Genomic DNA, 22,787 nt, shown 5'->3' with positions numbered 1-22,787 from the left:
ATTTGAAAAATGGGTTGTGACACGCATGCTATTCCTGTGATTTTAAAGCTTGTTACGGAAGAAAGCGGAAACCTTGGGAGGATCTATAACTCGATTCCTTGTCAAATTTGAGAGAAAGAATTGTCCTTCTGATTTCACCTTGTTACATATGAATTGTTGACAAAATTGTTAATTGAGGTTAATTAAGATGTCATTTTGAAGTTGTGGTTAAAATTTGAAGCTATTCGGTAAATATTTGAGCTATTTGGTGGTGTTTTTCGTGAGTTGAAATTTGTAGGAGACGAATTTCAGTTTTTGTATGACACAGTACAATTTGTATAATGGTGTAAAAGCACGGATAAACACCTCTTACACGTCATTATACACTTTATACAAGATCGATATATTATTTATTAATAAGTATATAATATTGTATTATGTTATATACCAAGTATATAAATATTACTTTTGCAAGAGAAAAACAGCTATATGGCTTGAAACTTAAAAATATGGCGACGTAGGTGCAATATGTTATGTTTGATTGTATTTTTGTGCAATATCCCCAACAAAAAAAAAAATCTTTATTGATAACCGATAAAGTGGTCAAAACAAGAGTAGAATTACATTATGTCAAACATTTTTACCATGTCTCTAATAATAAACATTTGCATTAGCAAAATGATTATTCAAGAACCACTGGCCATAGATATAGTAAATTATTTTCTTTTAATTTACTTTTCACTTATTACATAAAAAAATTATTTGAAGAAATGGTGGGATCAAAATCCACCACCACCACCATGTCCGAAACCAAAACCAAAACCGTGACCACCATTTTGACCGCCACCTCCACCACCTCCGCCGCCACCTCCGCCACGACCATGTGCACCTGATCCATGACCCTCGCCATATCCAAAGCCACCACCAAATCCACCATCACTACCTCCACCTCCACCTCCACCGCCACCTCCACCACCGCCACCAAGACCTCCTAGAATTTGGTCAAACCCTCCGTTTAAGTCAAAATTGGGTAAAAATGAATCCCCGAGAAGCTTTCTTGCAGAGGAAGTTTGAACGAGAACGCCCAAAACGACAAGAAGCATGAACTTGCATGTCATATTTGTTAACACTGCAGAGAAAATAGCATATGCTTTAGTTTTAAGAAAATGAGGTACTAAACCAAAATGAACAATATCAAGTAGAGGCGAAGCTAGAGCGAGTTCCATGAGTTCAACTGAACCAGAGACGAATCTAGAATTTAAACATAATTGGTTCAACTTTTAGCGTTCTGTGCTTATGAAATTATGAGTTCAAATTTAATACTTGTTGAAATTTTAATAGTTTTTCACATAAATATTTAGGAAAAATGACACTATATAGCCGCTCTCAAAATGACACTATATAGCCGCTCTCAAAATAATAGACGAAAATTGTATATCTTTTGTGTGTGTATATATATATATATACATATAATGTACATAAATATTTTAGACTCATTTTGAATCAACTGCCAATATCTATAGCACATCAACATAACAAGGAAGAGGAATATCTTACTTTGCTTTCTTGGTCTTTTTTTTGTGAGGCTGAAGACTGTAGTAGCCATGAAATAGCTAAAGTATTAAATTGTAAGATTTGAGGTGCTATGAAAAAATCTGCATAGGAAGGGATTAAATACTATAGGTAATGGCATGGTGTCAATGACAATTAATGGAAATACAATTAATGAACGATTGCAAAACGGAAAATCAAGAAAAAATGAAGTGAATGTATAGTTGAACATCAAAAAAGAAAAGAAGAGTTACTAAAGGAAATTATAACTTGCGTTTCGTGTTATTAATTGAAAGTGGAAAACGTTATTTACCACACTAAATGTCTTTCATTGGAAATCTTAGAATAAAATGACATTACTCCACATTTGAAATAGAAGAAGAAGAACGACATACCTTAGTCCCACAAGTGGAATTTGAGGAGGGTAGTGTGTATGCAGATCATACCCCTATCTTGTGAAAGGTAGAGATGTTGTTTCCTATCGCCACTCGGCTCAAGAAAGTCATGTAAAGGGAAGAATCCATGTAAAGAGAAGCAGCAACCATAATCAAAAAAGAAATAGTCGAAGCAAAAAATAAATAACAGGTAGTATTAGAAATCTAAATATAATGAATACGAGAATACACTATTACTAGAGATTTTCTACTGCCAGTGTGACTTAACATGCTATGGAAAGTTACTTCACCTTAACTTTCATGTTACTAGATTCACTTAATATGAATAGTTTCCAAAATTGCATTTTAAATTATCAGACATTTATAGGATAAGTCTTTAAAAGTTAAAAACTTAAAACTCTAGGTAATTTCCTCATGTAAGAATAAACTAGAATGATACTTTTAAGAAAACTTTTGTTTTGTAGATTTTCTTTCTTATTTTTCCCTTTGCTTTTCTGGCGATACGAACATATTCAAGTAATTGTCATTCTATAAGACCATGATGAAAACATGCTTTTCTTCTAGACTGAATACAACATTGAGATTTTTTTCCGAAACGCAATTAGTTTCTAAGATCACTTCCGGTCCGACCGAGAGAAGTAAACATGTAATATCAGGAGTTCAAATACATTCAATCTGTAAACTTAGAATGGAAGTTGGAAGTATTAACACGTTGAAATTAATTTACATAAGCATCATCTCTTTTCTTCAGTTGAAACTATAAACATCACAACTACAAACAAAGGGCAAAAGTCGACTACAAAGTTACGCATACAGAATGCTTGGGCAGAAGAGGTAATTCTTCAAACCAATACAAATAGCAAAAAATATATAAGGGAAATAAACAGAGGAACCATTTTCCACTACTCTCCTCTTGGGAATATTCATTAACTTATCATACACACAGAAGGCACATCAGTGTTAAGGTTCCAGCTTCAGTGAAACCACTCTACATTGCCTGTTACGCTTGGCCGTCTTCGTAAAGACTACAGAGAAACAAGATGGGGCCCACCACGGTTGCCGGACTCTTTGCTCCCCCTTTAAGCAAGCCACTGAAGACACGAATTTAATCAATAAAGATAAAAGGAACCATAAGACAGTAGCAAATAGCAAAGAAGATAGCAGTATTTTCATTCCTAAAAGCAGCAGCAGATTCATTGAAGCATTACAATAGCTTACAATTCTCACCCCGGGGAGGGGGGAGGGGGGGGGAGTCAAGTATTTCACTAGCTACAATTTTACAAATCCGATTAGTTGCACTAAGGTAGAAATTTTTAGAGAATGTAGAGAGTGCTTGACATGACGATCAATGACCAGATCACAAATGTGTCTGCAAAATTCTAGGAACTCAAAAAGAAAACAGATATAACTAACTAGGTAGAGGCTTACAGCGCCATGGAACATCACATCATATTGGCAAGTGAATAAGTCCCAACTTCAAATTTTGCAAAAGGGTTTTTCACACAACAAAGAAAACACAGGTGCTTCACCAATCAAAGCTGATTAAAAACAACATATAATGAAACAAAATCATATTTCTGGAAAGACGGACAAAGAAAGCTGTCAAACTTCACATCAAGAGAACGGAGAAGTTAAGAGATATGGTTTTGGTTGAGACAAAGATGAGTATAGGAACCTTTTATCCGCCTCAGCTCCTTACACAACGTTATGAAGTCTCCCCATTTCATGTGGCACCTTCTTATAAACCGAAGAATCTGTTCAGTCGTGAACATGGACATCCCCTCCAAATACTCTCCGTTAACACCATTTTCCTTGAAGATTTGACGATAGCTGCCAAGATTTATTTCTTCTAACCATAAACCAACATCCTGGCAAAACAAGAGAGGCAACAGAACATCAGTCATTGAATAAGATGCGTTCCTTCTTGAACGTCGCTCATTCATCAACCTCGTGTTTTTTTTGTCTCCTTCAATTAATAACACCTTAATCAAATGGATAGTGTTCAGAGCACACAGCATAAGAATTTGAGTTATCACAAATTACAACTATCCCACTTCAGATGTCAGGCTCCATTGTGCTAAAGTAGTGAATAAGTACGCCAACTCATCATACAAGGCAATTTGACAGAAGAAGGGAAGTTTTAGCAAGCAGGTTGTCTAACACTACTAAAGCAATTTTTTTACATAATAATTACATGAGCTTAAAGCATTAAAAGTATTACCCATTCACTATTTAAGTAGGGTTTTGAAGAACATAGAAAACAGATGATCTCATAGATCAGTCACTCCGATCCTCAAATCGGGCATTGCCCCGTCAGTCTATGGATTTGACAGTAGCCTGCAAAACATATCTTAATACGACTATACCATTTTTAGGTGTTCACTTTCCAACGCAGCAAGAATTGCTACATATCAGTGTATGCTTGCGCATTCCATAGCAATGAAATTTGGAAAGTGAACTGCCATGTAGCAAGGGAGGGACATATTTTGCAATAGGTGTAGCTTCGCCAGTTGGCTTAACCAGTAGACTACAGGAAAACATTTGCTTGACTATTTTGGCTTTACATGTGAAGTTGTAAATCCACTTGTCACATAACTGTCTACACCTCAGTCAAGGGGAGTAATGTAATTTTTCAATTTTACGCGAGAGGTAGAAAATTGTTTTCCTTCCAATTCATCTACTCATGGAATTAAAAACTGAGAGAGAGGACTGGCGTATAGATAAAAAAATTATGCTAAGCAGTACTAGGACAATTCATCTATTCATCCAACTAAAAATGTCATTCATGTAACTACAGCTTATCAATCTAAAATATAGATAAAATCCTATGCTAAGCAGTAGTCTCTTGAAAGAATACCTTGTTTAATTCATTCTCTCCAATATGGCCTTCTTCAGTCAAACCCCAGGTAAGTGGGCTTTTTCATTTTCTCGAGTGTTATCAAAAGGAAAAAGCGCAAAACAACTCTAAGGTCTGTTGGAGCTTTAAGCGCGAAGCACAAATAAAGCGTAGGCTTTAACGAAGAAAGGCGCAAATGGAGAAAAACCACAAATATGTATGTGTAGTCCAAGAGTAATATTTATAAACATGAGTACCAAATATATGCACAAAGAAATTGAAGAAAATTTACAATAAAGTGAAATATCAATTGTTTAGTGTCGCATCTTCAGGATTACGCTCATTGGCAAGGAAAAGTATGCCTTAGAGCCTTGATAACAACACTAAAGTGCCCGCGCTAAGCGAGGCGAAACGCTCAACATGTTCTGAGCCTCGCTTCAGGGGCTTAAGCTCACTTTAAGCGCGCCTTTGATAACACTGATTTTCTCCATCATATCTTTCTTCCCTCTATCAAAACTAGTTGATCAATACTAAGTTTCTTAATCTTATTCCGATGCAACTGTCAGATGGACTTGTTAATAAAAGTTGTGACACAAACATAGGAGTTGGTAGCTGCTGTGAGGGGCCCTTAGCAAAAGCCCTCAAACTCCACCAAGAAAAACCATTTTATATACGGAGGCCACAGGTGGCAAAACAAAAACTGAACAGAAATATGTAGCATGTAGGATACCAAATTCACCACCTCGCCTCCAGATAACCTAACTAAAAGAATTTAAGAAATAAAGATGGAACATGCCAGTTACCCACAGTCAGGTATAAGTCGTGCAAAGATGCCTAGAGTGAAATTTACTTAAACTTCCCACACCTTGGAGATTCTAAGAATTCACAGTGAAATCACACAGAGTTTGTTAATTTTTTTGTTCTTTTTCCCAAGAAAATAAATTCCAACAGATGGGACTTGCCAATTGCCCACAGTCGGGTAAATGATCTAGTGAGGCCTAGATCTAAAACCTTTAAACTTCACTAACCATTGGGCAATTCCTATTTACACAACTTAACAAAGTGCAACGACGGCTCTTCCCTAGTTCAAAAGCAAAGGAATGGACAACAGTTTCAGCTCCAATCCAAATTTACAACCATCTGTCCGGAAACATCAACGGTGTTCCGCTGTGCCACTAGTTTTTCTTTCTCTTTGCTTTTCCTTTTAAATCTATTTCTTTGTTCTGCTCTTATTCGACCCTTTGGTTACTCTTCTCATATCTTCCTAATGATCATAAAAAAGAAGACATACTAATAATTCACCTAATTTGATGCATTTACTATCAGTATTATAGTAATTTCTTTATAGTTTACCAAGTTCATAAAAGACTCTTCAAAATGCTCATTTAAGCTCCTCATTTCACACCTAATCCCTCACCTAGTAACCTACAGTATAATCTTTCCGATACCCCATCCATGTTCTCGAAAACTTTTTTTTTCTCTTTTCTTTTTATCAGTATGTTCTGGGCAAATTTTAACAGTCATGATTTTTAGTCCCTAGAGCAATAGGCATTGAAAAGAAGCTTCAAAGATTACACAGTCCAATGCCCCAGCTCAAAACTTCAACACCAAAGCCAGAGGTGATAAAATAATTCATTTTTTGACCACCCACACCCCCAAAATTCAAATAATCAAGGAAATTATCATACAAACCAACTCTAAGCAATTCCCAAAAAACACAACGGATTATTAAGAACATGACCATTCTACATCAGAAATGAGAAAACCCCAAATTACAAAAATAACCAATATAAAAGCACCACCATATACTGTAAACAAAATAACAAATTAACAGTAAACTCACAAGATCTACAAGTACTAGTGGAATTACGATCAATTTAAAGACAATACAGAAGTCAACTGGAAAGGAAAAATCCAAGTACCTCAACTGTCCAAATGAAGAAATCAAGTGGTTCAGGTGCCTTTTCTTTGCTTATCATCTCTCAATATCAGTACAATTTAATTGAATTTCCCTAAACAGAAAATATATATAGTAGATCATAAAATATATTATAATTCAAACCCCAATAATAGCAACAAAACAATTAGCTACCTGTAATCACTGTGTTGATTAGGGTTTTGTTTTGATACATTTGGGTGAGTTTGTACTGAGGAAAAAGAAAGAATTTTCAGTTAGCTATTCTTTTCGTGCTTTTTACTTTAGTTTAGTACTTTAAGCTTTCTTTTTTCGTAACTATGTGGGGCCGACATGGGCCCCACTTGTTGGTATTAGTTAGTTGCCGAATTATATGTTTGCGTCGTTCGCTTCTGCTTCCACGCGACTTTTCTGTGAGAGTTTAGCACGTGTGTATTTTTAAATAACAAAGGAGAACATTGTCTATGTGTGATTTATATGTCAACGAATTTGAGCCGTGGAAACAGTCGTTAATATATGTATTAGTGTAGGCTATTTACATCATACCCTTCGGTGCGGCCTTTTTCCGAAGTCTGTATGAATGTGTAATGCTTTATGCACGAAACTACCCTTTTGTATTTTTAAATAGTAATCAGATTGTGCTTTATATTTCATGTGAAATAATCGTGGCGTTAGGATTAACTTGAGCTTGAATGTCTATCAAATTTTAGATAAATAAAAAGAAATTATTTACATATTTTTGCAATATGTTTCTCAACTCACTTCATTAATCATTAAGCCACATCCTTAAGTATTATTAACGTAACACAAGTTAAATTAGCATGTAGGTTATGATATTAATTTGATTTGACTTAATTTAAGTATGGAAAAGAATATTAGAATAGTTAAAATTAGAGCAAACATCACATCAAAGTTGAAGCAAAAAACATTTAACAAAGAGCACTATAATATGGATTTATTTGATGGCTGATGGTATCAATACATAGCAATCGTTGAGCAAGATAAAAAGATTAGTATTGACTATGACTGAAATATTTCTCTTACGGTGTGTTTGGTATAAAGGAAAATTTTTTCATGAAAAATGAGTATTTTTATCATTTATTTTCCCTTGTTTGGTTGGTGAGTGGAAAACTTTTTCCGGAAAATATTTTTCAGTGTTTGGTTAGAGGCCAGAAAAAAATTTTAGGAAAATATTTTTTATGCTACTCTCCTCCCCCTCCCCCCCCCCCCCCCGGCCCTTCCCCCCAAGTCCCCATGTTTCTTTGNTCCTCACCCCCTTTCCCCAAGTCCCCATGTTTCCTTGCTCCCCCCAAAATACCTAATGTTTTCAGGACTCTATTTTCTTCAACAATTTAATTATTCTTTTAAAATTCACACAAACCCAAATGAACTAATGTGTTGCTTTACTTTTTTACGTAAAACAACGTTGAAATTTATGCTCCATAACTATAAAGAAAATACTCTTTTTTTTGTTGAAAAAGAAAGTATTCTTTCTACAACATGAAAATAAAGTAATTACTTTATTGAAATAAAAGAAAATACTTTTTCTATATCATGAAAAAAAAATACTCATTTTGTTGAAATGAAAAAAATTCTTTTTCTACAGCATGAAAAAAAAAGTACTTTTTTTGTTGAAACGAAAGAAAATAACTTTTCTACATCATGAAAAGAAAGTACTTTTTTTGTTAAATTGAAAAAAATTCTTTTTTATATCATGAAAAGAAAATACTCATTTGTTGAAATGGGGGTGGGTAGAGTGTGGTAGGGGTGGGGTGGATAGGTAGGTAGGGTGTGGGGGTGAGGATAGGGTGGGAAGGTTGAAAAAGAGTTATAGAAAATATTTTCCCTTCTCTTGATAGGGAAAACATTTTCCTCCAATTGGAGGAAAATGAGTTCATGAGAAATATTTTCCAAAACATTTAAGCCAACCAAATATGGAAAAACTGGAAAATAGTTTCCTTCATACCAAACATACCCATAATATTGATATTTTACTTTTTTGGGTTGTAAGGTCCTAAGATACTATTAACATGGTGTGATATTGTTTGCTTTGAACCAAACTCGTATGACTCTTCTGAGATTCAATGTGGGTGCCTGCAAGCTTCTTTTTGTGTGCGCATCTCCAAGCTCGTAAGGGTAAGCAAGCACCATCACTCAACCATCGAAATACTCATCCCTCGTCTCGCCGAAGTTGATTCTGATATCAGTTGTTGGACTAAAACAGCCTAAAGATACTCTTAATATGGTAAAATATTGTTTGTTTTGGGCCAAGCGCACACGATTTTTTCAAAAGACCTTACTAAGAGATCCATATACCTTGTATAGGCTCCCAATATTTTCAGCTTTATTCGCACATCTAATATACTTGAATCTAAGTTGCTGAAAATGCAATGAACTGAACACAAATCATTCTTGGCAATTATGCCTAGAAATTTTGCTAGGATAATTGCAAAGTTATCAATGTCCAACAAGTATTAAAATAATTAGACAAGTATCAGTATCCCATACTGAAAGATCACAAAGATACGTACTATGAACTTAGACAATTATGCAGTAATATTCCAACAAAATAATTTTCTATAATTAAGTAGGATGAGAAAGGTCAAAAAAGAAAAGACAAGAGCATCAAATCATCTCATACAACTGATGTGAATTATTCTCAAATATATTAAGGATAAAGTTTCATTTCAATAATAGAAGAAAACCACATCATATCCACAAGTTTTTTATTTATAAATTATGTACATAAATATACTGTGGTGTGATATTTTATGAATTAAAAGGATAGTTGGGGATTAATATTTTTCTTCCCAAAATATCACACCAACTTAATTGGTATTCATAGCCATACACCTTGCATCTATTTGATGTATATATATCATCAGTCATCACGAGTGATTTTATTTTGTGTCCCATGCAACTTACATTAGTTGTGTAAGACCTCTTTTTATCTCACATATTTGTGGACCCATATCTTACACATCTGGATCCATACAATTCTGGGACCACACAGTTGTAAGACAAAAAAGAGGCCTCACACCACTAATGTCAATTGTGTGAGACACAAAATAAAAATTTTCGTCTTCATGTAACTCTTCAATTAATCATGTTATTTGCTAACAGCCAAACCCAGATGTTAGGAAGATGAAAAGAGGGTTAATTTGGACCTCAGCAGTCAACAAGATAGTGTAAACACACTGTCTTAAACTTATTTACAGTGGACGAATTACCTCCCATCCATTCTAGCTACTCCACACTGTCCGTAAAAGCGCCTACTTTTCTTTCTTTTTTGAGCTCTCACTAGGGCTGTCAAATTTGGCTCAAGCCCAAATGACCCGCCCAACCCGCCCAAGGTTGGGTTGGTTATTGACCCGCCCATTTATTGAATTTAGCCCATCTTGACCCAATCCATCTCAACCCATTTAAAGTTAGCTAATTTTTAGCCCAAATTGATCCATGAGTAAGTTTGTCAAAATATCTTAGAAATAATTTTATTTTTTGTTTAATATTTTAAATATGACCATAACAAAAGCAAAAAAGCCTTATTTAGTAATTATACAATTTATAAGAAAATAACACATATTAATTAAAGTTTAATAAGAGTTGGGCGGGTTGGGTTATGACCCGAATTTTAACCCATCTTAGCCCAAGTAACTTTTGGGCGGGTCAATCATTGACTCAACCCATTTTGACCCGCCCAAAATTGACCCAACCCGTCCATTTGACACCCCTAGCTCTCACCTTAAGCCGATCTTATTCAATGGATTGTGACTTTCTCACTTGAGCTTTCTATCGAATTTCCAGTGATGGACTAGTGGACTCATTGGGAGTGAAACTCGTCCTTCATTTCATACCTCAATCTGGTGCCTATGGGTTGTAGCCCCATGACCTTTCCGTATTCGATTCAATCCTCTTTTCGTCTTGAGTAGTAATAGTAGGGGCTGCAGTAGCAAATGATATGAATAACTTCATGTTGGCAAGGATCTTAACCCCCCCTCTTCTACTTCAGAATGATTCAAAAAGAAAGATCTCAAATACCTTGAGTTTCTTTTTGTATTTTATATGTATGCTTGCAATGGCAAATGCTACAATCAAGACATCGCTAGAAAAATATTGTGAGAAATGTTGACTAGAAGAAAGAAATAGCAAGATACAGCAGTTTTGTAGTTAAGCATCTGATTTTTCTATAAAAACTATGCCAGAAACTAAAGCAGCCGATCAACAGTCCATAATTGGTTATTTATGATAAAATACTTTCTTTTCTCGTTAGATGAGAAACATAAAATTATACAGTGAATATACAAATATCACACCTCCATCGCCCATAACGAGTTAAAAAGTATACCTATAGAAATATAACCATGAAGAAAATAATTGAAGAATTTTAAAAGATTAGACGAATGGTGCTGAGCTAAGGAACTCTACATCTGGATAAGTTGATTGCTTTGCATCAGAATGTTCATACTCAATTTGCACCAATATGAACAACCATGTCAATATTAACATGTTTGTTTTCACCTGATTCAGATTTGGACTCTCCGACATGTTTGTTTTCACCTGATTCAACTCTGGACTCTCCAACATGTTTGGTTTCACCCGATTGAGATATGGACGCTCCAACATGTTTGTTTTCACCCGATTCAATTCTGGACTCTCCGACATGTTTGTTTTCACCCGATTCAGATATGGACTCTCCAACATGTTTGGTTTCACCTGATTCCAATCTGGATTCTCCACTTATGCCTGTTAAACTGAGATCAGGCGCCGCTGTAATTTGGCTTAAAGTCCTAAACCATGACATGTTATGGTCATGCTGCCCTTCATATGTTGTAACGACCATTTTTGGATCATGGGATGCCCTCTCCACATGCTTCTTCACAGGGCAACCAGCAATTGAGCATCTGTAGTAACTCCTATAAATAAAGGAGAAGTTGGCATTAGAGAGAGAGAGGAGGAAATGGAATGAGAAAAGCTGACAAAGTGGAAAATAAGAAACAAGGTATCAAAGCGACACACAAAGTGGAAACCAAGAACATGGGGACTACAGAATATAAAGATAATTAATTTGGGCAATTAGAAAACATAGACGATTGTATTAATACATTATGCAAGTTATACACTTCTATAGGCCCAGTGTCAAATTTCAGCAACTATGGTAATTGTTTGCAAGATATGATCATTCAAGTGACCATATATGTACTATAACCACGCTTGTAGGAAACAAGCATAGTTCTTATTTGAGAAGAACAGAAACTACTAGACTCGTGTCTGATAACTGCTGAGTGCTAATTGCCATAATCCCAACACCCCCCACTCCCCACCCCCCGCACAAAAAAAATGCAAAACCCCCAAAAGAAAAAGGGTTTCTTTTTGGCACGGTTGCATTTTTCCATGGACATCAAGAACATTGATTAAGAGGTTTTAAATTCAAAGTATATTTTTGCATTTTGGTATTCCAATTTAATACTGGACATGTTTGGTGGTATTCTATCTTCTTCTCTCTTTTAAAAAAAATTGAAAATGGAAATTTTCTGGTGTAATGTTACATCTGATTTCTAAAGTCCATGTTGGACTTGAGAAGACTCGGAACAATCCAGTTGAGAACGTGTCTTACCAGGGTAAATGGAGGATCGTATAGGGACCATAGAAAAACTTTTCGTTTATATTAGGACAAGATAACAGAAAAATTGTACTAAAAATAGTAAAAATAACTCATGAAATTTGGGAGAGAGGTAGTAGCATTATTTTTATTGGATGCATAATTGCTTTCATTTCTTATAAAGTTCAATCAAGAAGTTACAACGGAATCTGCCAGGCAACCACCACAGGTGCGAACCAAAACACTGCAGGTGCGACCAAAGCACCGCAGGTGTGATCATCTATAGAAGCATGGTTAGACTTCAGTGTCTTTCACCAAGATTATAGAGTCGGTATAGATAATGCTTCCATTTTTTGACAAGGTCCTATCCAATAATCTGGTAATATGATTAGAAAGGATCGCTTACCCAACTTACGAGAAAATTGTGTGGAAAAGTTATTTTTTATAAACTAATACAACTTAAATTAGAACTTAATAGTAACGTATAGGTGGATCTCAAACTTAAGATTCAAAAGAATTCAGACTAGACAAGAAGAACTCATTATTAGTTTATAACTGAAAATGTAAAATTCAATTTTAAACTTAAAAGTCATATACTCTTAACAGCGGCAAGCAACATTTAGATAGTTTTTAGCAGTTGATGCCATAGCATCTAGATCTTTTACAGGCAATTGGAAAGTTCCAACACACCAACATAACACAAAAGGAACACAATTTAGAGTAAACTCTATGTTGCTTGGACCCTTCAAATTCTTTGCCGCACCCGTGTCAATCCAACATGGATGTGGGTGTGGGCCGGAGTTGGTGAACCTAACTTGGGTGCTTTGACTACACCTACGGCCAAGAAGTATATGATGGTATTTGGTTTGATTTTGGATTTATATCATACACATATTCACATAAAGTACTACAACACTAGCTATAAAGGAGATAATTTTATGAATAAAATATTAAGTGTTCACAAAGAATTCAGTTATTCTAGCTTTAATTTAATATATTCAATTAAATGTTAAAATATAAACTTACATATATCATAATATACATTTATTTGTTGTAAGTTTTATAGGCACACAAAATAATGACATATTTAATGTCACAAGTTCACAAGTCTTTCGTAGTTTTGTTCTTTCTTAAAACTTTGTGTCTAGTCAAACTTTGCCACTATTAATTGAAATGGAGGGAGTATGAATCACATGCTTGGATAAAGTAGGTGGATTATTTAAGTTGATTAAACTAGTATTTTTTTGATCAGGTAGGGTATCTTTACTACTTTTACTGTTGTTGTTTCTTTTATTTGGATATGTCTTTATTACTTTTGCTGGCAGGACTTTTCCATTCCTTTTTACACTATTTTCACCATAACTTTTTACTAGTGTTTTTTTTCAAACCGATTTTGAAAACGCTTTTCCTGAGCCGAGGCCTAACGGAAACAACCTCTTTACCTCCCACAAGGTAAGGTTAATGTCTGCGTACACCCACCCTTCCCAGACCCCACTTGTGGGATTAAACTGGGTATGTTGTTGTTGTTATAACTTAATACCCGTACCCATACTCCTCTACCATATCCCTGAATCCTAAGATAAAAAAGATAACTTTTTTATCAATTTTTAATTATGGAACGGTCATTTTTCATTTAATTGATTAAAAATAATGTATTCAGATCACCTTGTTAATTTTGGTGCACTCGAGAAGGAATAGAAGCCATCAAAACAAGCTAAAACTTATGGGAAATTGAAATGGAAGTGTGGGTCTCAAAGACCAAATATTCGCTCTTATTTAATATTGTCGGTCTTACAAGTGTCTTATTGAACTAGCCGTACACTTTGGTAGGTATCCTCCTATCATATAGCACTTCGGCAGCACTCCACCACTTCATTACACACAAAGTGTTCAAACAGTAAGGGGTTCAATGAGCTGGATTGAGAGAGATGTCTAGTGTAGCTTGATAGGAAATCTCAAAGCGATAATGTGATGCCTATGTCGGAGGGCGGGTCAAGCAGGACTGACAAGCTTCTGAAAAAGGGGTGCACATGTTACCTTAGGCGAATACCACATCGGAATGGGAGAGGAAGTGGAGGGTTTTATAAGACATGACACAAGCTCACATGGTACGCGCGCTTTTGGGGCTCGATGTGGCGTAGCCCGAAAGACAAACTTGTGTGCTCCTAGGTTTAAAGCGGACAATACATGCCATGGGCTTGGGTTGTGACAAATATGATTTCGGAGCCGAATCTCCCTCAGTACGATGGTGGGGCAAACCTCAGTGTCCTCGCTGAGGGGGATGGGGGAGGGGGGTGAATTGTGATGCCCATGATGGAGGGCGGGTCAAGTAGGACTGGTAGGCTTCTAGGCTGGCAAGCTTCTAAAGAAGGGATGCACATATCATCTTAGGCGAATCCCACATCGGAATGGAAAAGGAAAGTGAAGAGCTCTATAAGCATGACACAAGTTCACATGGTACGCGTACTTTTGGGGCTTGAGAAAGACAAATCCGTGCAAGCTTAGGCCCAAAGCGGACAATACGTGCCATGGGTTTGGGTCGTAACAAATATATAGAGTAGGTAGAAACAACGAATAATAAGGGGTTTAATTAGAGGGAAAATGGGTCTAAGAATGGAACTATGGGCGAAAGAATGTACTTACTAGAGTTTGACATTGATATTATGTAAAAGAATCTGCGCATCCAAACCAAAATCTTAAGGCAAGGGTTGGAGTAGCCCAGGAACATTATAGACCTCTTTTGCAACACTTGCAAACCAATATGTGACGTTACGTATCTTAACAGCATTCATTCAAATATATTGCTAGTATGTAAATTAGGGTGATAATGACTTGACCATAACCGAGTTAGGAAAAAATTGTATTTTTCCTTGATAGCCGAGAAATCTCAGAGAGAAACAGGGCATGATTCGAAACTCAATGGATAATGGACACGTCCCTAAAATTGTTTATTACACATGTTTTAAAGAAGAGAACAGAAAGGAGCTCCACTGAAACAACTTCCTTCAAAAGGTTGTCCATGTAAGAAGAGTGACATATAGTGTACCTTGTTGACGCTGATGGCAAACATTATGACACGTACAATCATGTGTATCTAGTTTGTGTGTGCATGCATAAAGATCAATCAGATGCATTCATTTAAGTTTGACCAAAGCCAAGACACATCTGGAGGCACCCCTATTTCCTATCCCACCACAAGTCTGTTATCCCCAAAAGAAAAGAAGAACCAATAGTTTTATACCAAAACAAAGAAAAAGAGGATTAGATATTCATGATACATATCTCCTTGGGAAAAACTCTGAAGCTTTGTGCTCAAACCATTGCACCTTATCAACCCTAACAGAGGAGTTAGAACATATCGGCTATATCTACTGTATATGACGCTTCTATAACATACTCTGCACTCCTATTCACTCCACTATGACCTATGTAGAGATGTTTTAAAAACATGGTACAAATAACTGACTGCAGAAACCATTAACTACTTAGTCATAGGGGTGGACTACATTTAGACGTACAAATGCACAAATCTTCACTGTAAATCTATCTTTCCAGATTATCAGTAACTGCAGGAGAAAAAGTGGAAGTGAGCCAAAAAAGAAAGATCCTTTTTCCACCAATAGTCTAGTTTTCAAAATTACTAATAGTTTCAACATTACATGTATTGTGAGATTACTGTGTAACAGCTCTGCGCGAAAATTCTGAGGATGAAAAAAGATAGTGAGGAAAGATAACACCTGATATTCAAAAGTGATGATAAAAAGAATCCTTGGGCACTGGCATACCAGATTTGCAAATATAAGTTTAAGAGTAATAATTATATGTACCTTGGATTTGGATTGCCTTTTACAAATTTTTGCCCATATTTGCGCCAGCGGTGACCATCGTTGACTATATCTACTTCGCTCACGGTCTGAACAATGTGCCGTGGTTGACTATGGGACTTAATAGGTGGAGTATCATCCTTAGCTATATCTTTTTTTCTGTTGCAAAACAATTGCATTAACTATTAACTTTAAGAGAGTATATAGACCTTAAAACACCAAAGACAAACACGGCATGGGATTTAACATACTGTCTTTTTGAGTCTGGACCACTATTCTTATCGACCTCATATTCTAATTTATGTGGCTTCAAAGGCGTAACCTGCATACCACCACCAGCTGATACAATGTCCAATGCAAGCGGGGCCTCTGATGGCTTACTAGGTTCACATGTTTCTCCAAGCACAGTAGATTTCTCGCCTTCAGCTAACAAATGTCACAAAATAAAATTAGTAAAGATTCTAGATCAAAGAAACTCATAATTCGCTCAGAAATTTTGAGTACCTTCTTCTGATGCAGTGAGCATTGGAATGTCTGGTTGTCTCATTTGCAAAGGGACCACCGATCCAGGGGGGGTCTGAGGACCACTTGGAGTTTTCGGATGTTCATGCTTCCCAATATAGTGGACATCTGTAATATGCCCGTCATGTGATCTCTCCACTTGCTTTTTTGCTAGGCAATTAGGGTATGTGCACTTATAATAACTCCGAGTAAACTCATTTCCTCTGACAAGCTTCTGACCATACTTTCGCCAGTTATATCCATCTTCCAATGGTTTTTCAGGTAACCTGAAGAGAGTCGTACCACGATCAGATGGCAACCCATGGCCACTACTATCAGGGTTTCGCCTCGGTTGCAACTTATCCAAAGTTTTCTCAGGCCTTATGGGATAAGTCACTAGTTGTTGATCAGATCGTGATACAGCTACCTCCATGATCTGACTTTGTATTTGATCTGAAGAATCTGAAGCCTTTCCAGATAATGGGGAAACCACTTTCTCTGTTACACCAGATTCTGATCCACATGACTTTGCATCTGAGTCTTTTGGTAAAATAGAAAGTTGACTGCATCCAGATACATCACCCTCACTCTTAAGACCCTGTTTCTGCCGCACATTTTCTGACTGGTACCCTTGTACTTTAGAAAAAGAAATATCTTCTACAATAGATTGTGACACATTACTTGACGCATCTTGGCATGTTGAAGGATGTGTAGTTTCCTCTTGATTACTTTTTGATGCTTGTGCGCCAACAGCAGGACTCAGCCTCTTCTGCAACTCACCAGAAACAACATCAGCTGACATTGATTCACAGCTCCCTTTCTCTTTTAACTCTGGGTTGTTGGTTGCAGGGTGAGGATCAGGGTCTGGCTTCGGCTGTAAATTCTCGGAGGAAACTTCATTTGTTGCCTCTTCTCTAGGGGTACCCATTATCCTGTGCAAGACCATCTTCGAATCATGAGAACCAAATTATACACAGTTTTGGCAGGGGAACAAAGTACAAGTATATGGGCAAACGAAACCTTATTCCAGTTATCGTGCTGTGCATTTTCAAAAATCAAATTAGCAGGAATAATAGATGTTGTGAGTTAACAGTTCAATACTTATCAATTGTTGAATTTGGATCTATTTGAACAACAACAACTGCTACTACTACGCCTCAGTCCCGAACAAGTTGGGGTCGCCAATATGAATCCTCACAATTTTTTTATTTTTTTTATAAGGATCCTCACAATTTGTATCTATTTGAACATGATAAATAATTCCAATGATCTGAGAACAGAAGAAAATAGCTGTTCATGGGAAAGGGAGCATTCTGTTGACAGTACCACCGACTGAATTTTTTTTTTTTTTTTGATAAGGTAAATTGTATTCAAAAGGGAGAAAAAACTCGCGTATACAAGAAGTATACCAAAAAGTAGAGAATTTACATCAAAACATGATTCTCTACAAAAGACGCCCAATCTTCTGTACAAGTAGGGTAGTCAAACATGTCTTACACAAAGTCAATTGTGTCACTACTTTCATATTTCATTTGACCACCAGACATGGGCTTTGCTATGTAAGATCAGACAAAAAGCTAGGGAAATTGTTGCCCAACCAAATGGCACATTCTGTTGAAAATTTTGAAGAAAAAAAAAAGAAGAAGACAAATATAATAACACAGCAAACTAGGAAGTAACTACTGAAAAGAAAACAAGAGAAAGCTGCCTTCATTTTGCAATTTACTAACTATACATATTTCATTATCTGGTCTTTTCTTCTAGCCAATTTCTCACTACTCAAGAAAACACCTTAATTAAGAGCAAGATCAATGCAGGTGGAACTGGGAAAGTAAACTTTAGCTGAATAACTAAATTGGGATAGAGGGGCAAAAATTATAGATAAAGGAACAATTTGAAGGGTTTAACATGATGAGATAGCAATATGTTTTAAAGCAATGATGAGATAGTAATATTTTTTTGTAAGGGAAAGAGTAATTGTCACGACCCAAATCCACATGATGGCGCCCAGCACATTACCCAACCCAAGTGAACCAAATCATATGATATACTCCGACCATAAGCATGAAAATCAATTAACCACGGAAGCCATTTGAAAATCATATACATTTCAAAACAAATCATGAAATAATACTCCCTCCGTTCCACTTTATGTGACAGATCAAAGTACGAGGATCAAACTAACTAATTCAGTGTGATTTTGGACATAGAATCTTCAAGTGTTTTTAAATAAATTATTTTCATATTAAGAAACTACGTAAAAAGTATCGTAAGTCACAATAGTAAATAATTCAAAATATTTAAAAAGTATTTTAAACACGGTCAAAGAACAACTCATCCGACTCTCCAAATAGTCATTATGTCACATAAAGTGGATCAAAAGGCGTTTATATTATTGAAATCACCATTTCACTACAAGCCTCATTTAGATGAAAAATGTTCAAAACTGTAAAAGAATAATTAATATTTGATTCACCAAATCGGGGCTTTCAATAACTAGCAAAAAGGATAAATAAAGTTAGCCTTTTGAACACCAGTCACATGCTTCAAAAAGACTAAAACAATTTGGAATTCATAAGGGATTAGCATTTTGCCGTAATTATTGTTTCTCACAACACTAAAAACGATGGTCATCTATTTTTTTTAACCAACAATCTCCAAGGACCAGTGGTACATGGTTAGAAGCTCAATAGATTAAGGGCCCGTCCCTCTACCTTCTCCACTAAAATAATAGGATTTTGTTTGTGGTAGGGTTCGAACCCCTAACATGCGTCTAACCCACACACCACGAGTTATGCTCTTACCACTGGACCAAAGCCCCGAGGCGACAAGGATGGGCATCTCTAATCAAGAAGCATAAAGTGATCTTTCTACCGTTTGAAATTGAATGTTGTGTTGTTTCTTTCTTGAATTCAGATTTAAAAGGTCTATAGTCAAGAATAAGCTACTAGATACAATCAATGAGTCTACTTTTATACTTTGCAACATTTAAATAATCAAAAGTGGCATTTTACTCTACAGTCTACTCGGTCATTGGAAAATCATCCATGCTCCAAACTATAACCCAATACTAGACACAAAAAGTAGCATATTTATTGACCGTTGTGACAAGGAGGATAACATTTATATTATTCGTAACTAATAGTTGTATTTCTTTAACCATGACAGCCAAGAATACTGCAAAACATATCCTAAATTTTCCTTTCATTTCTGATAAGGACTTAAATATTCCTTTCTCTACACGCTTCTTCGCCAAAAGGGGAGGAATGCAAAAACATTATTAAAACTAAGTTGAAAAAATAGTTAACATGTCATGCAAACTGTGTATTTTCTTTCTCGCTCTATTTTCATAAGTTTGAAGCAATCTTTGTATTAGATCTTAGCTAGATTTTGTGTGGGGGAAGGAAAAGTTCGTAAAAATATACAACTTCTTACAGGTGATAGTGCTAAGACGTAAAATTTAAGTAATTACTTGAATATTTCCCCGTCGCTGTACACAAGCCAAAACAATGGTCCATCTTAATTCTAGGTCAATGAATATCAAGAGCTGAACTATGCCCTCACCGTTCCTAACAAGAAGCAGACATTTGGTAACACCATTTCACAAAAAGATATCGAGGGAGGGAAGCAGGCGTTATGCTATTCTATGAGGATGCAATTGAAGAGCTTATGTATCGTGCATTAATGATGTTGTAATAGACTGCATGGAGATGAGAGAAGATGCTGGTAGAATATTTCTAACCAGAAAAGGGCACAAGGCAAATGGACAAGAAACCTCTAGATGATAATAGAGAGGGAATCCTATAACCATGTAAAACTCGGCTATGCTATTGCTATGACATGTCAGAAGTGGAATCGGTGTCATTGAAGAGTTAACTAAACTCTAGGCTGTTTCTTTTGGAAATTACTAGAAAAGGGACTTAGAAATCTAGGAAGTCTCTCATATTGAACCATAACCTAAGCAAACCGATCAATTTTCATGATCATGTGAAGCAACATGAGTTCCTAAGCTAATCTTGGGACAATTGCCAGAATTCATATTTAAGCATTGGTGCGCAGAGTTACCGTACATGTGCCGGTGTGAGGTAGCAGGCACCCGGAGGACTAATCAAAGTGCGCGATGACTCATATACCACCGTCATTCAACAACAATCCTATTTAGCAATGACTACATATGTTTATTAAAAAAAATGGGCTTTTTCCTAAAAGAACCTTATGCTCAACATCATCCAGTCCACCAGCCCTTAAAAAGGTGCAAAAATCAAACAGAAAGGAGAAAAATTTAGCACCAAAGCATAGCAAAATATAAGGGCAGACAGCTACATGAACTTAATAAAGAACAAGTCTTTAATCAGCAAAGCCCTAAAAATGTAACTAAATTCTACAAACACTCAAGAAAAAGAAAAAAACCCAGAAACAGCAGCATAAAAAAATACTAAAGAATTGAAAGTCAAATTGAACAAACTCTTACAAATTCAAGAACCCAAATTCACAAAGCTAATTTGTACCTTTTTCCTGCTTTATTTTGCCTCTATTTTCTCCTGGGAAGGTGGGGTCTATATCAAGAAGCTGGTCATTGACTTGGACCAAGTACTATATAGCTCACAGAAATAAATATTACCAGTATACAAAAAGTATGAGTAATTAAGAAGCTGAACAAATTGAGAAAAGGTCATTAACTGTGATGTTGAAGGAGGAGTAATTGTTCAACCTTTGGATTGGAGAGTCAGCCGTTGGATTTGTTTAACAAACTTTTTTAAGAGAGAGAGGGGGGGGGGGGTTAATCTTAATCAGGAAATAGACCATTGAGAAATTGGCTTTGTGATTTATGAGCAGAATCCTACTATTTTTACCTTAATGGGTGTCAGTGATGTCCCCTCCAAATAATGACACGTGTGTCATATTGATTGGACCACATTAAAGTCAGAGGTTTTTGTTTTTGACTTCTTCCTTTTTACTACTTTTTTTTGTTTGCATAATGACTCACTAACCGCTTAAATTTGCATCAGTTTGTAAAGTCAATATATAAACTCTTGAGTTTCTCATTTGATCACTTTTACTTGAAAAAATGGCTACTAATAAACACTTGTGATGGTGTGTGTTGTTCAGTTGCTGCTGACATGGATTTAATTTTTTATTTTATATAGCCACATCATCCATTTATTTACATTTTGTTGACACATGTATCTTCAGGGTCCCAATTTGTGGGCCTTGTCCTTTTCGAAAATAAATTTATTAAATTCCTAATTTTTTTTCTTATCTTTCCCTTCTTCTATTCTTCACCTCCTAAGCACGAACTGTAAACAAAAGCTCTGATAATGGAGACTGTAAACATAAGCTCCGATAATGGAGACTGAGTTCAATCGAATTCTGATATATGCAAGACATTTATCAAATTCTGATACTCCGTAAATTTCTATATAAAAAATCAATCACAATTAAGTAAAAATGTTTTCATTTCCATTGAAAGTAAAATATAGGAATTCTTAAGCCTGCAACTGTAAAGAGCAAGAAAGAAAATAAAATAAACGACCTTGTTGAATTGGAACCATTCGTAATAAGGAGGATCAAAAATACGCTCAACTTCAGATTTGCCTTGACAAGGAAAAGGTGCATCAACAAAAACAAGATCCAATTTTCTACAACTTGAGTTGGCCATTTGTCAAAGACTTGTATCTTAAGATTTGGCCACTGGTTCGAAACCCATGAAGACAAAGAAATCTGGGTTTCCTCTGATTGGTAACGTTGTTGGTCTTGACATCTCCTTTACTTCCCATGGTTATTGGAGTTTGATGTTGATATCTTGGAAGGAGTTACGCGAGTGCGTTGGGGGTGTGCTAAGGTTCTGAGCTTTTTCCTTTGTTTGAGTTGTGTTCTATGTTTTGCTAGAAGTGGCTATGGTAGAATAGAGGGGGGGGGGGGTGAAGGGGAGGTAGGAGTTTGGTAGGGAAGAGGGGAAAATACAAGGGGAAAGGGAAAGGTCTTTTTTTTAGTCAGTTGTGCTACTTCCACATAGGCATAGTCAACGGTCAAATGTGTTTATTCGTATTTATTGCATCAAATTAGAGTGTTCAAATGGGAAAAAGTGCAAGTTCATGTATCGGCTTTTAAAAGTCCTACAAGTTTAAGTTGCCAGGAAACCATTACGCCTTTTTTTTTTTGGTTGTAAACAGAATTTTTTTTTTTT

The 22,787-nt window shown here is 35.9% G+C and overlaps 3 protein-coding genes across 7 annotated transcripts; all 3 read right to left on the bottom strand.

Annotated features, from left to right (window-relative positions):
• LOC109236125 (putative glycine-rich cell wall structural protein 1) lies at window positions 759-1,649 on the bottom strand. The gene is made up of 2 exons (XM_019402342.1): window positions 1,537-1,649; window positions 759-1,108 (listed from the first exon to the last, which is right to left on the bottom strand). Exons 1-2 carry the CDS (start codon window positions 1,583-1,585, stop codon window positions 759-761), a joined length of 399 nt encoding a protein of 132 aa, XP_019257887.1. The 5' UTR covers window positions 1,586-1,649.
• Window positions 2,591-6,965, bottom strand: LOC109235747. The gene is made up of 4 exons (XM_019401985.1): window positions 6,854-6,965; window positions 6,684-6,773; window positions 3,601-3,793; window positions 2,591-3,016 (listed from the first exon to the last, which is right to left on the bottom strand). Exons 2-4 carry the CDS (start codon window positions 6,738-6,740, stop codon window positions 2,886-2,888), a joined length of 381 nt encoding a protein of 126 aa, XP_019257530.1. The 5' UTR covers window positions 6,741-6,773; window positions 6,854-6,965; the 3' UTR covers window positions 2,591-2,885.
• Window positions 10,883-21,373, bottom strand: LOC109235746 (WRKY transcription factor 1-like). 5 transcript variants are annotated; one of them, XM_019401984.1, is made up of 5 exons: window positions 21,072-21,373; window positions 16,604-17,532; window positions 16,351-16,525; window positions 16,103-16,258; window positions 10,883-11,589 (listed from the first exon to the last, which is right to left on the bottom strand). In XM_019401984.1, the coding sequence occupies exons 2-5, from the start codon at window positions 17,526-17,528 to the stop codon at window positions 11,142-11,144; spliced, it is 1,704 nt and encodes a 567-aa protein (XP_019257529.1). In that variant the 5' UTR covers window positions 17,529-17,532; window positions 21,072-21,373; the 3' UTR covers window positions 10,883-11,141. The 5 variants fall into 5 exon arrangements, with proteins under 5 accessions (XP_019257529.1, XP_019257525.1, XP_019257528.1 ...); XM_019401980.1 differs by having other exon boundaries at window positions 16,604-17,546; window positions 21,109-21,373; XM_019401983.1 differs by having other exon boundaries at window positions 21,109-21,373.

Source organism: Nicotiana attenuata, chromosome 12 (assembly GCF_001879085.1).
Source record: "Nicotiana attenuata strain UT chromosome 12, NIATTr2, whole genome shotgun sequence".
In the NCBI taxonomy this organism is placed as follows: Eukaryota; Viridiplantae; Streptophyta; class Magnoliopsida; order Solanales; family Solanaceae; genus Nicotiana; species Nicotiana attenuata.
This window is presented reverse-complemented; position numbering and strand designations above follow the sequence as displayed.

Excerpts from the sequence above, each read along its gene's own strand:
- LOC109236125 (XM_019402342.1), bottom strand. The coding sequence starts at position 1,585 with ATGGCTACTACAGTCTTCAGCCTCACAAAAAAAAGACCAAGAAAGCAA. Across the intron at positions 1,109-1,536 it reads AAAAAGACCAAGAAAGCAAA|TGTTAACAAATATGACATGC; the intron begins GTAAGATATTCC and ends TTTTCTCTGCAG.
- LOC109235746 (XM_019401979.1), bottom strand. The coding sequence starts at position 20,742 with ATGACGGTGGTATATGAGTCATCGCGCACTTTGATTAGTCCTCCGGGT. Across the intron at positions 17,533-20,665 it reads CTCACACCGGCACATGTACG|GATAATGGGTACCCCTAGAG; the intron begins GTAACTCTGCGC and ends GGTCTTGCACAG. Across the intron at positions 16,259-16,350 it reads GGTCCAGACTCAAAAAGACA|AAAAAAAGATATAGCTAAGG; the intron begins GTATGTTAAATC and ends GTTTTGCAACAG.
- LOC109235747 (XM_019401985.1), bottom strand. The coding sequence starts at position 6,740 with ATGATAAGCAAAGAAAAGGCACCTGAACCACTTGATTTCTTCATTTGG. Across the intron at positions 3,794-6,683 it reads TCTTCATTTGGACAGTTGAG|GATGTTGGTTTATGGTTAGA; the intron begins GTACTTGGATTT and ends TTGTTTTGCCAG. Across the intron at positions 3,017-3,600 it reads GGAGCTGAGGCGGATAAAAG|TGGCTTGCTTAAAGGGGGAG; the intron begins GTTCCTATACTC and ends TCGTGTCTTCAG.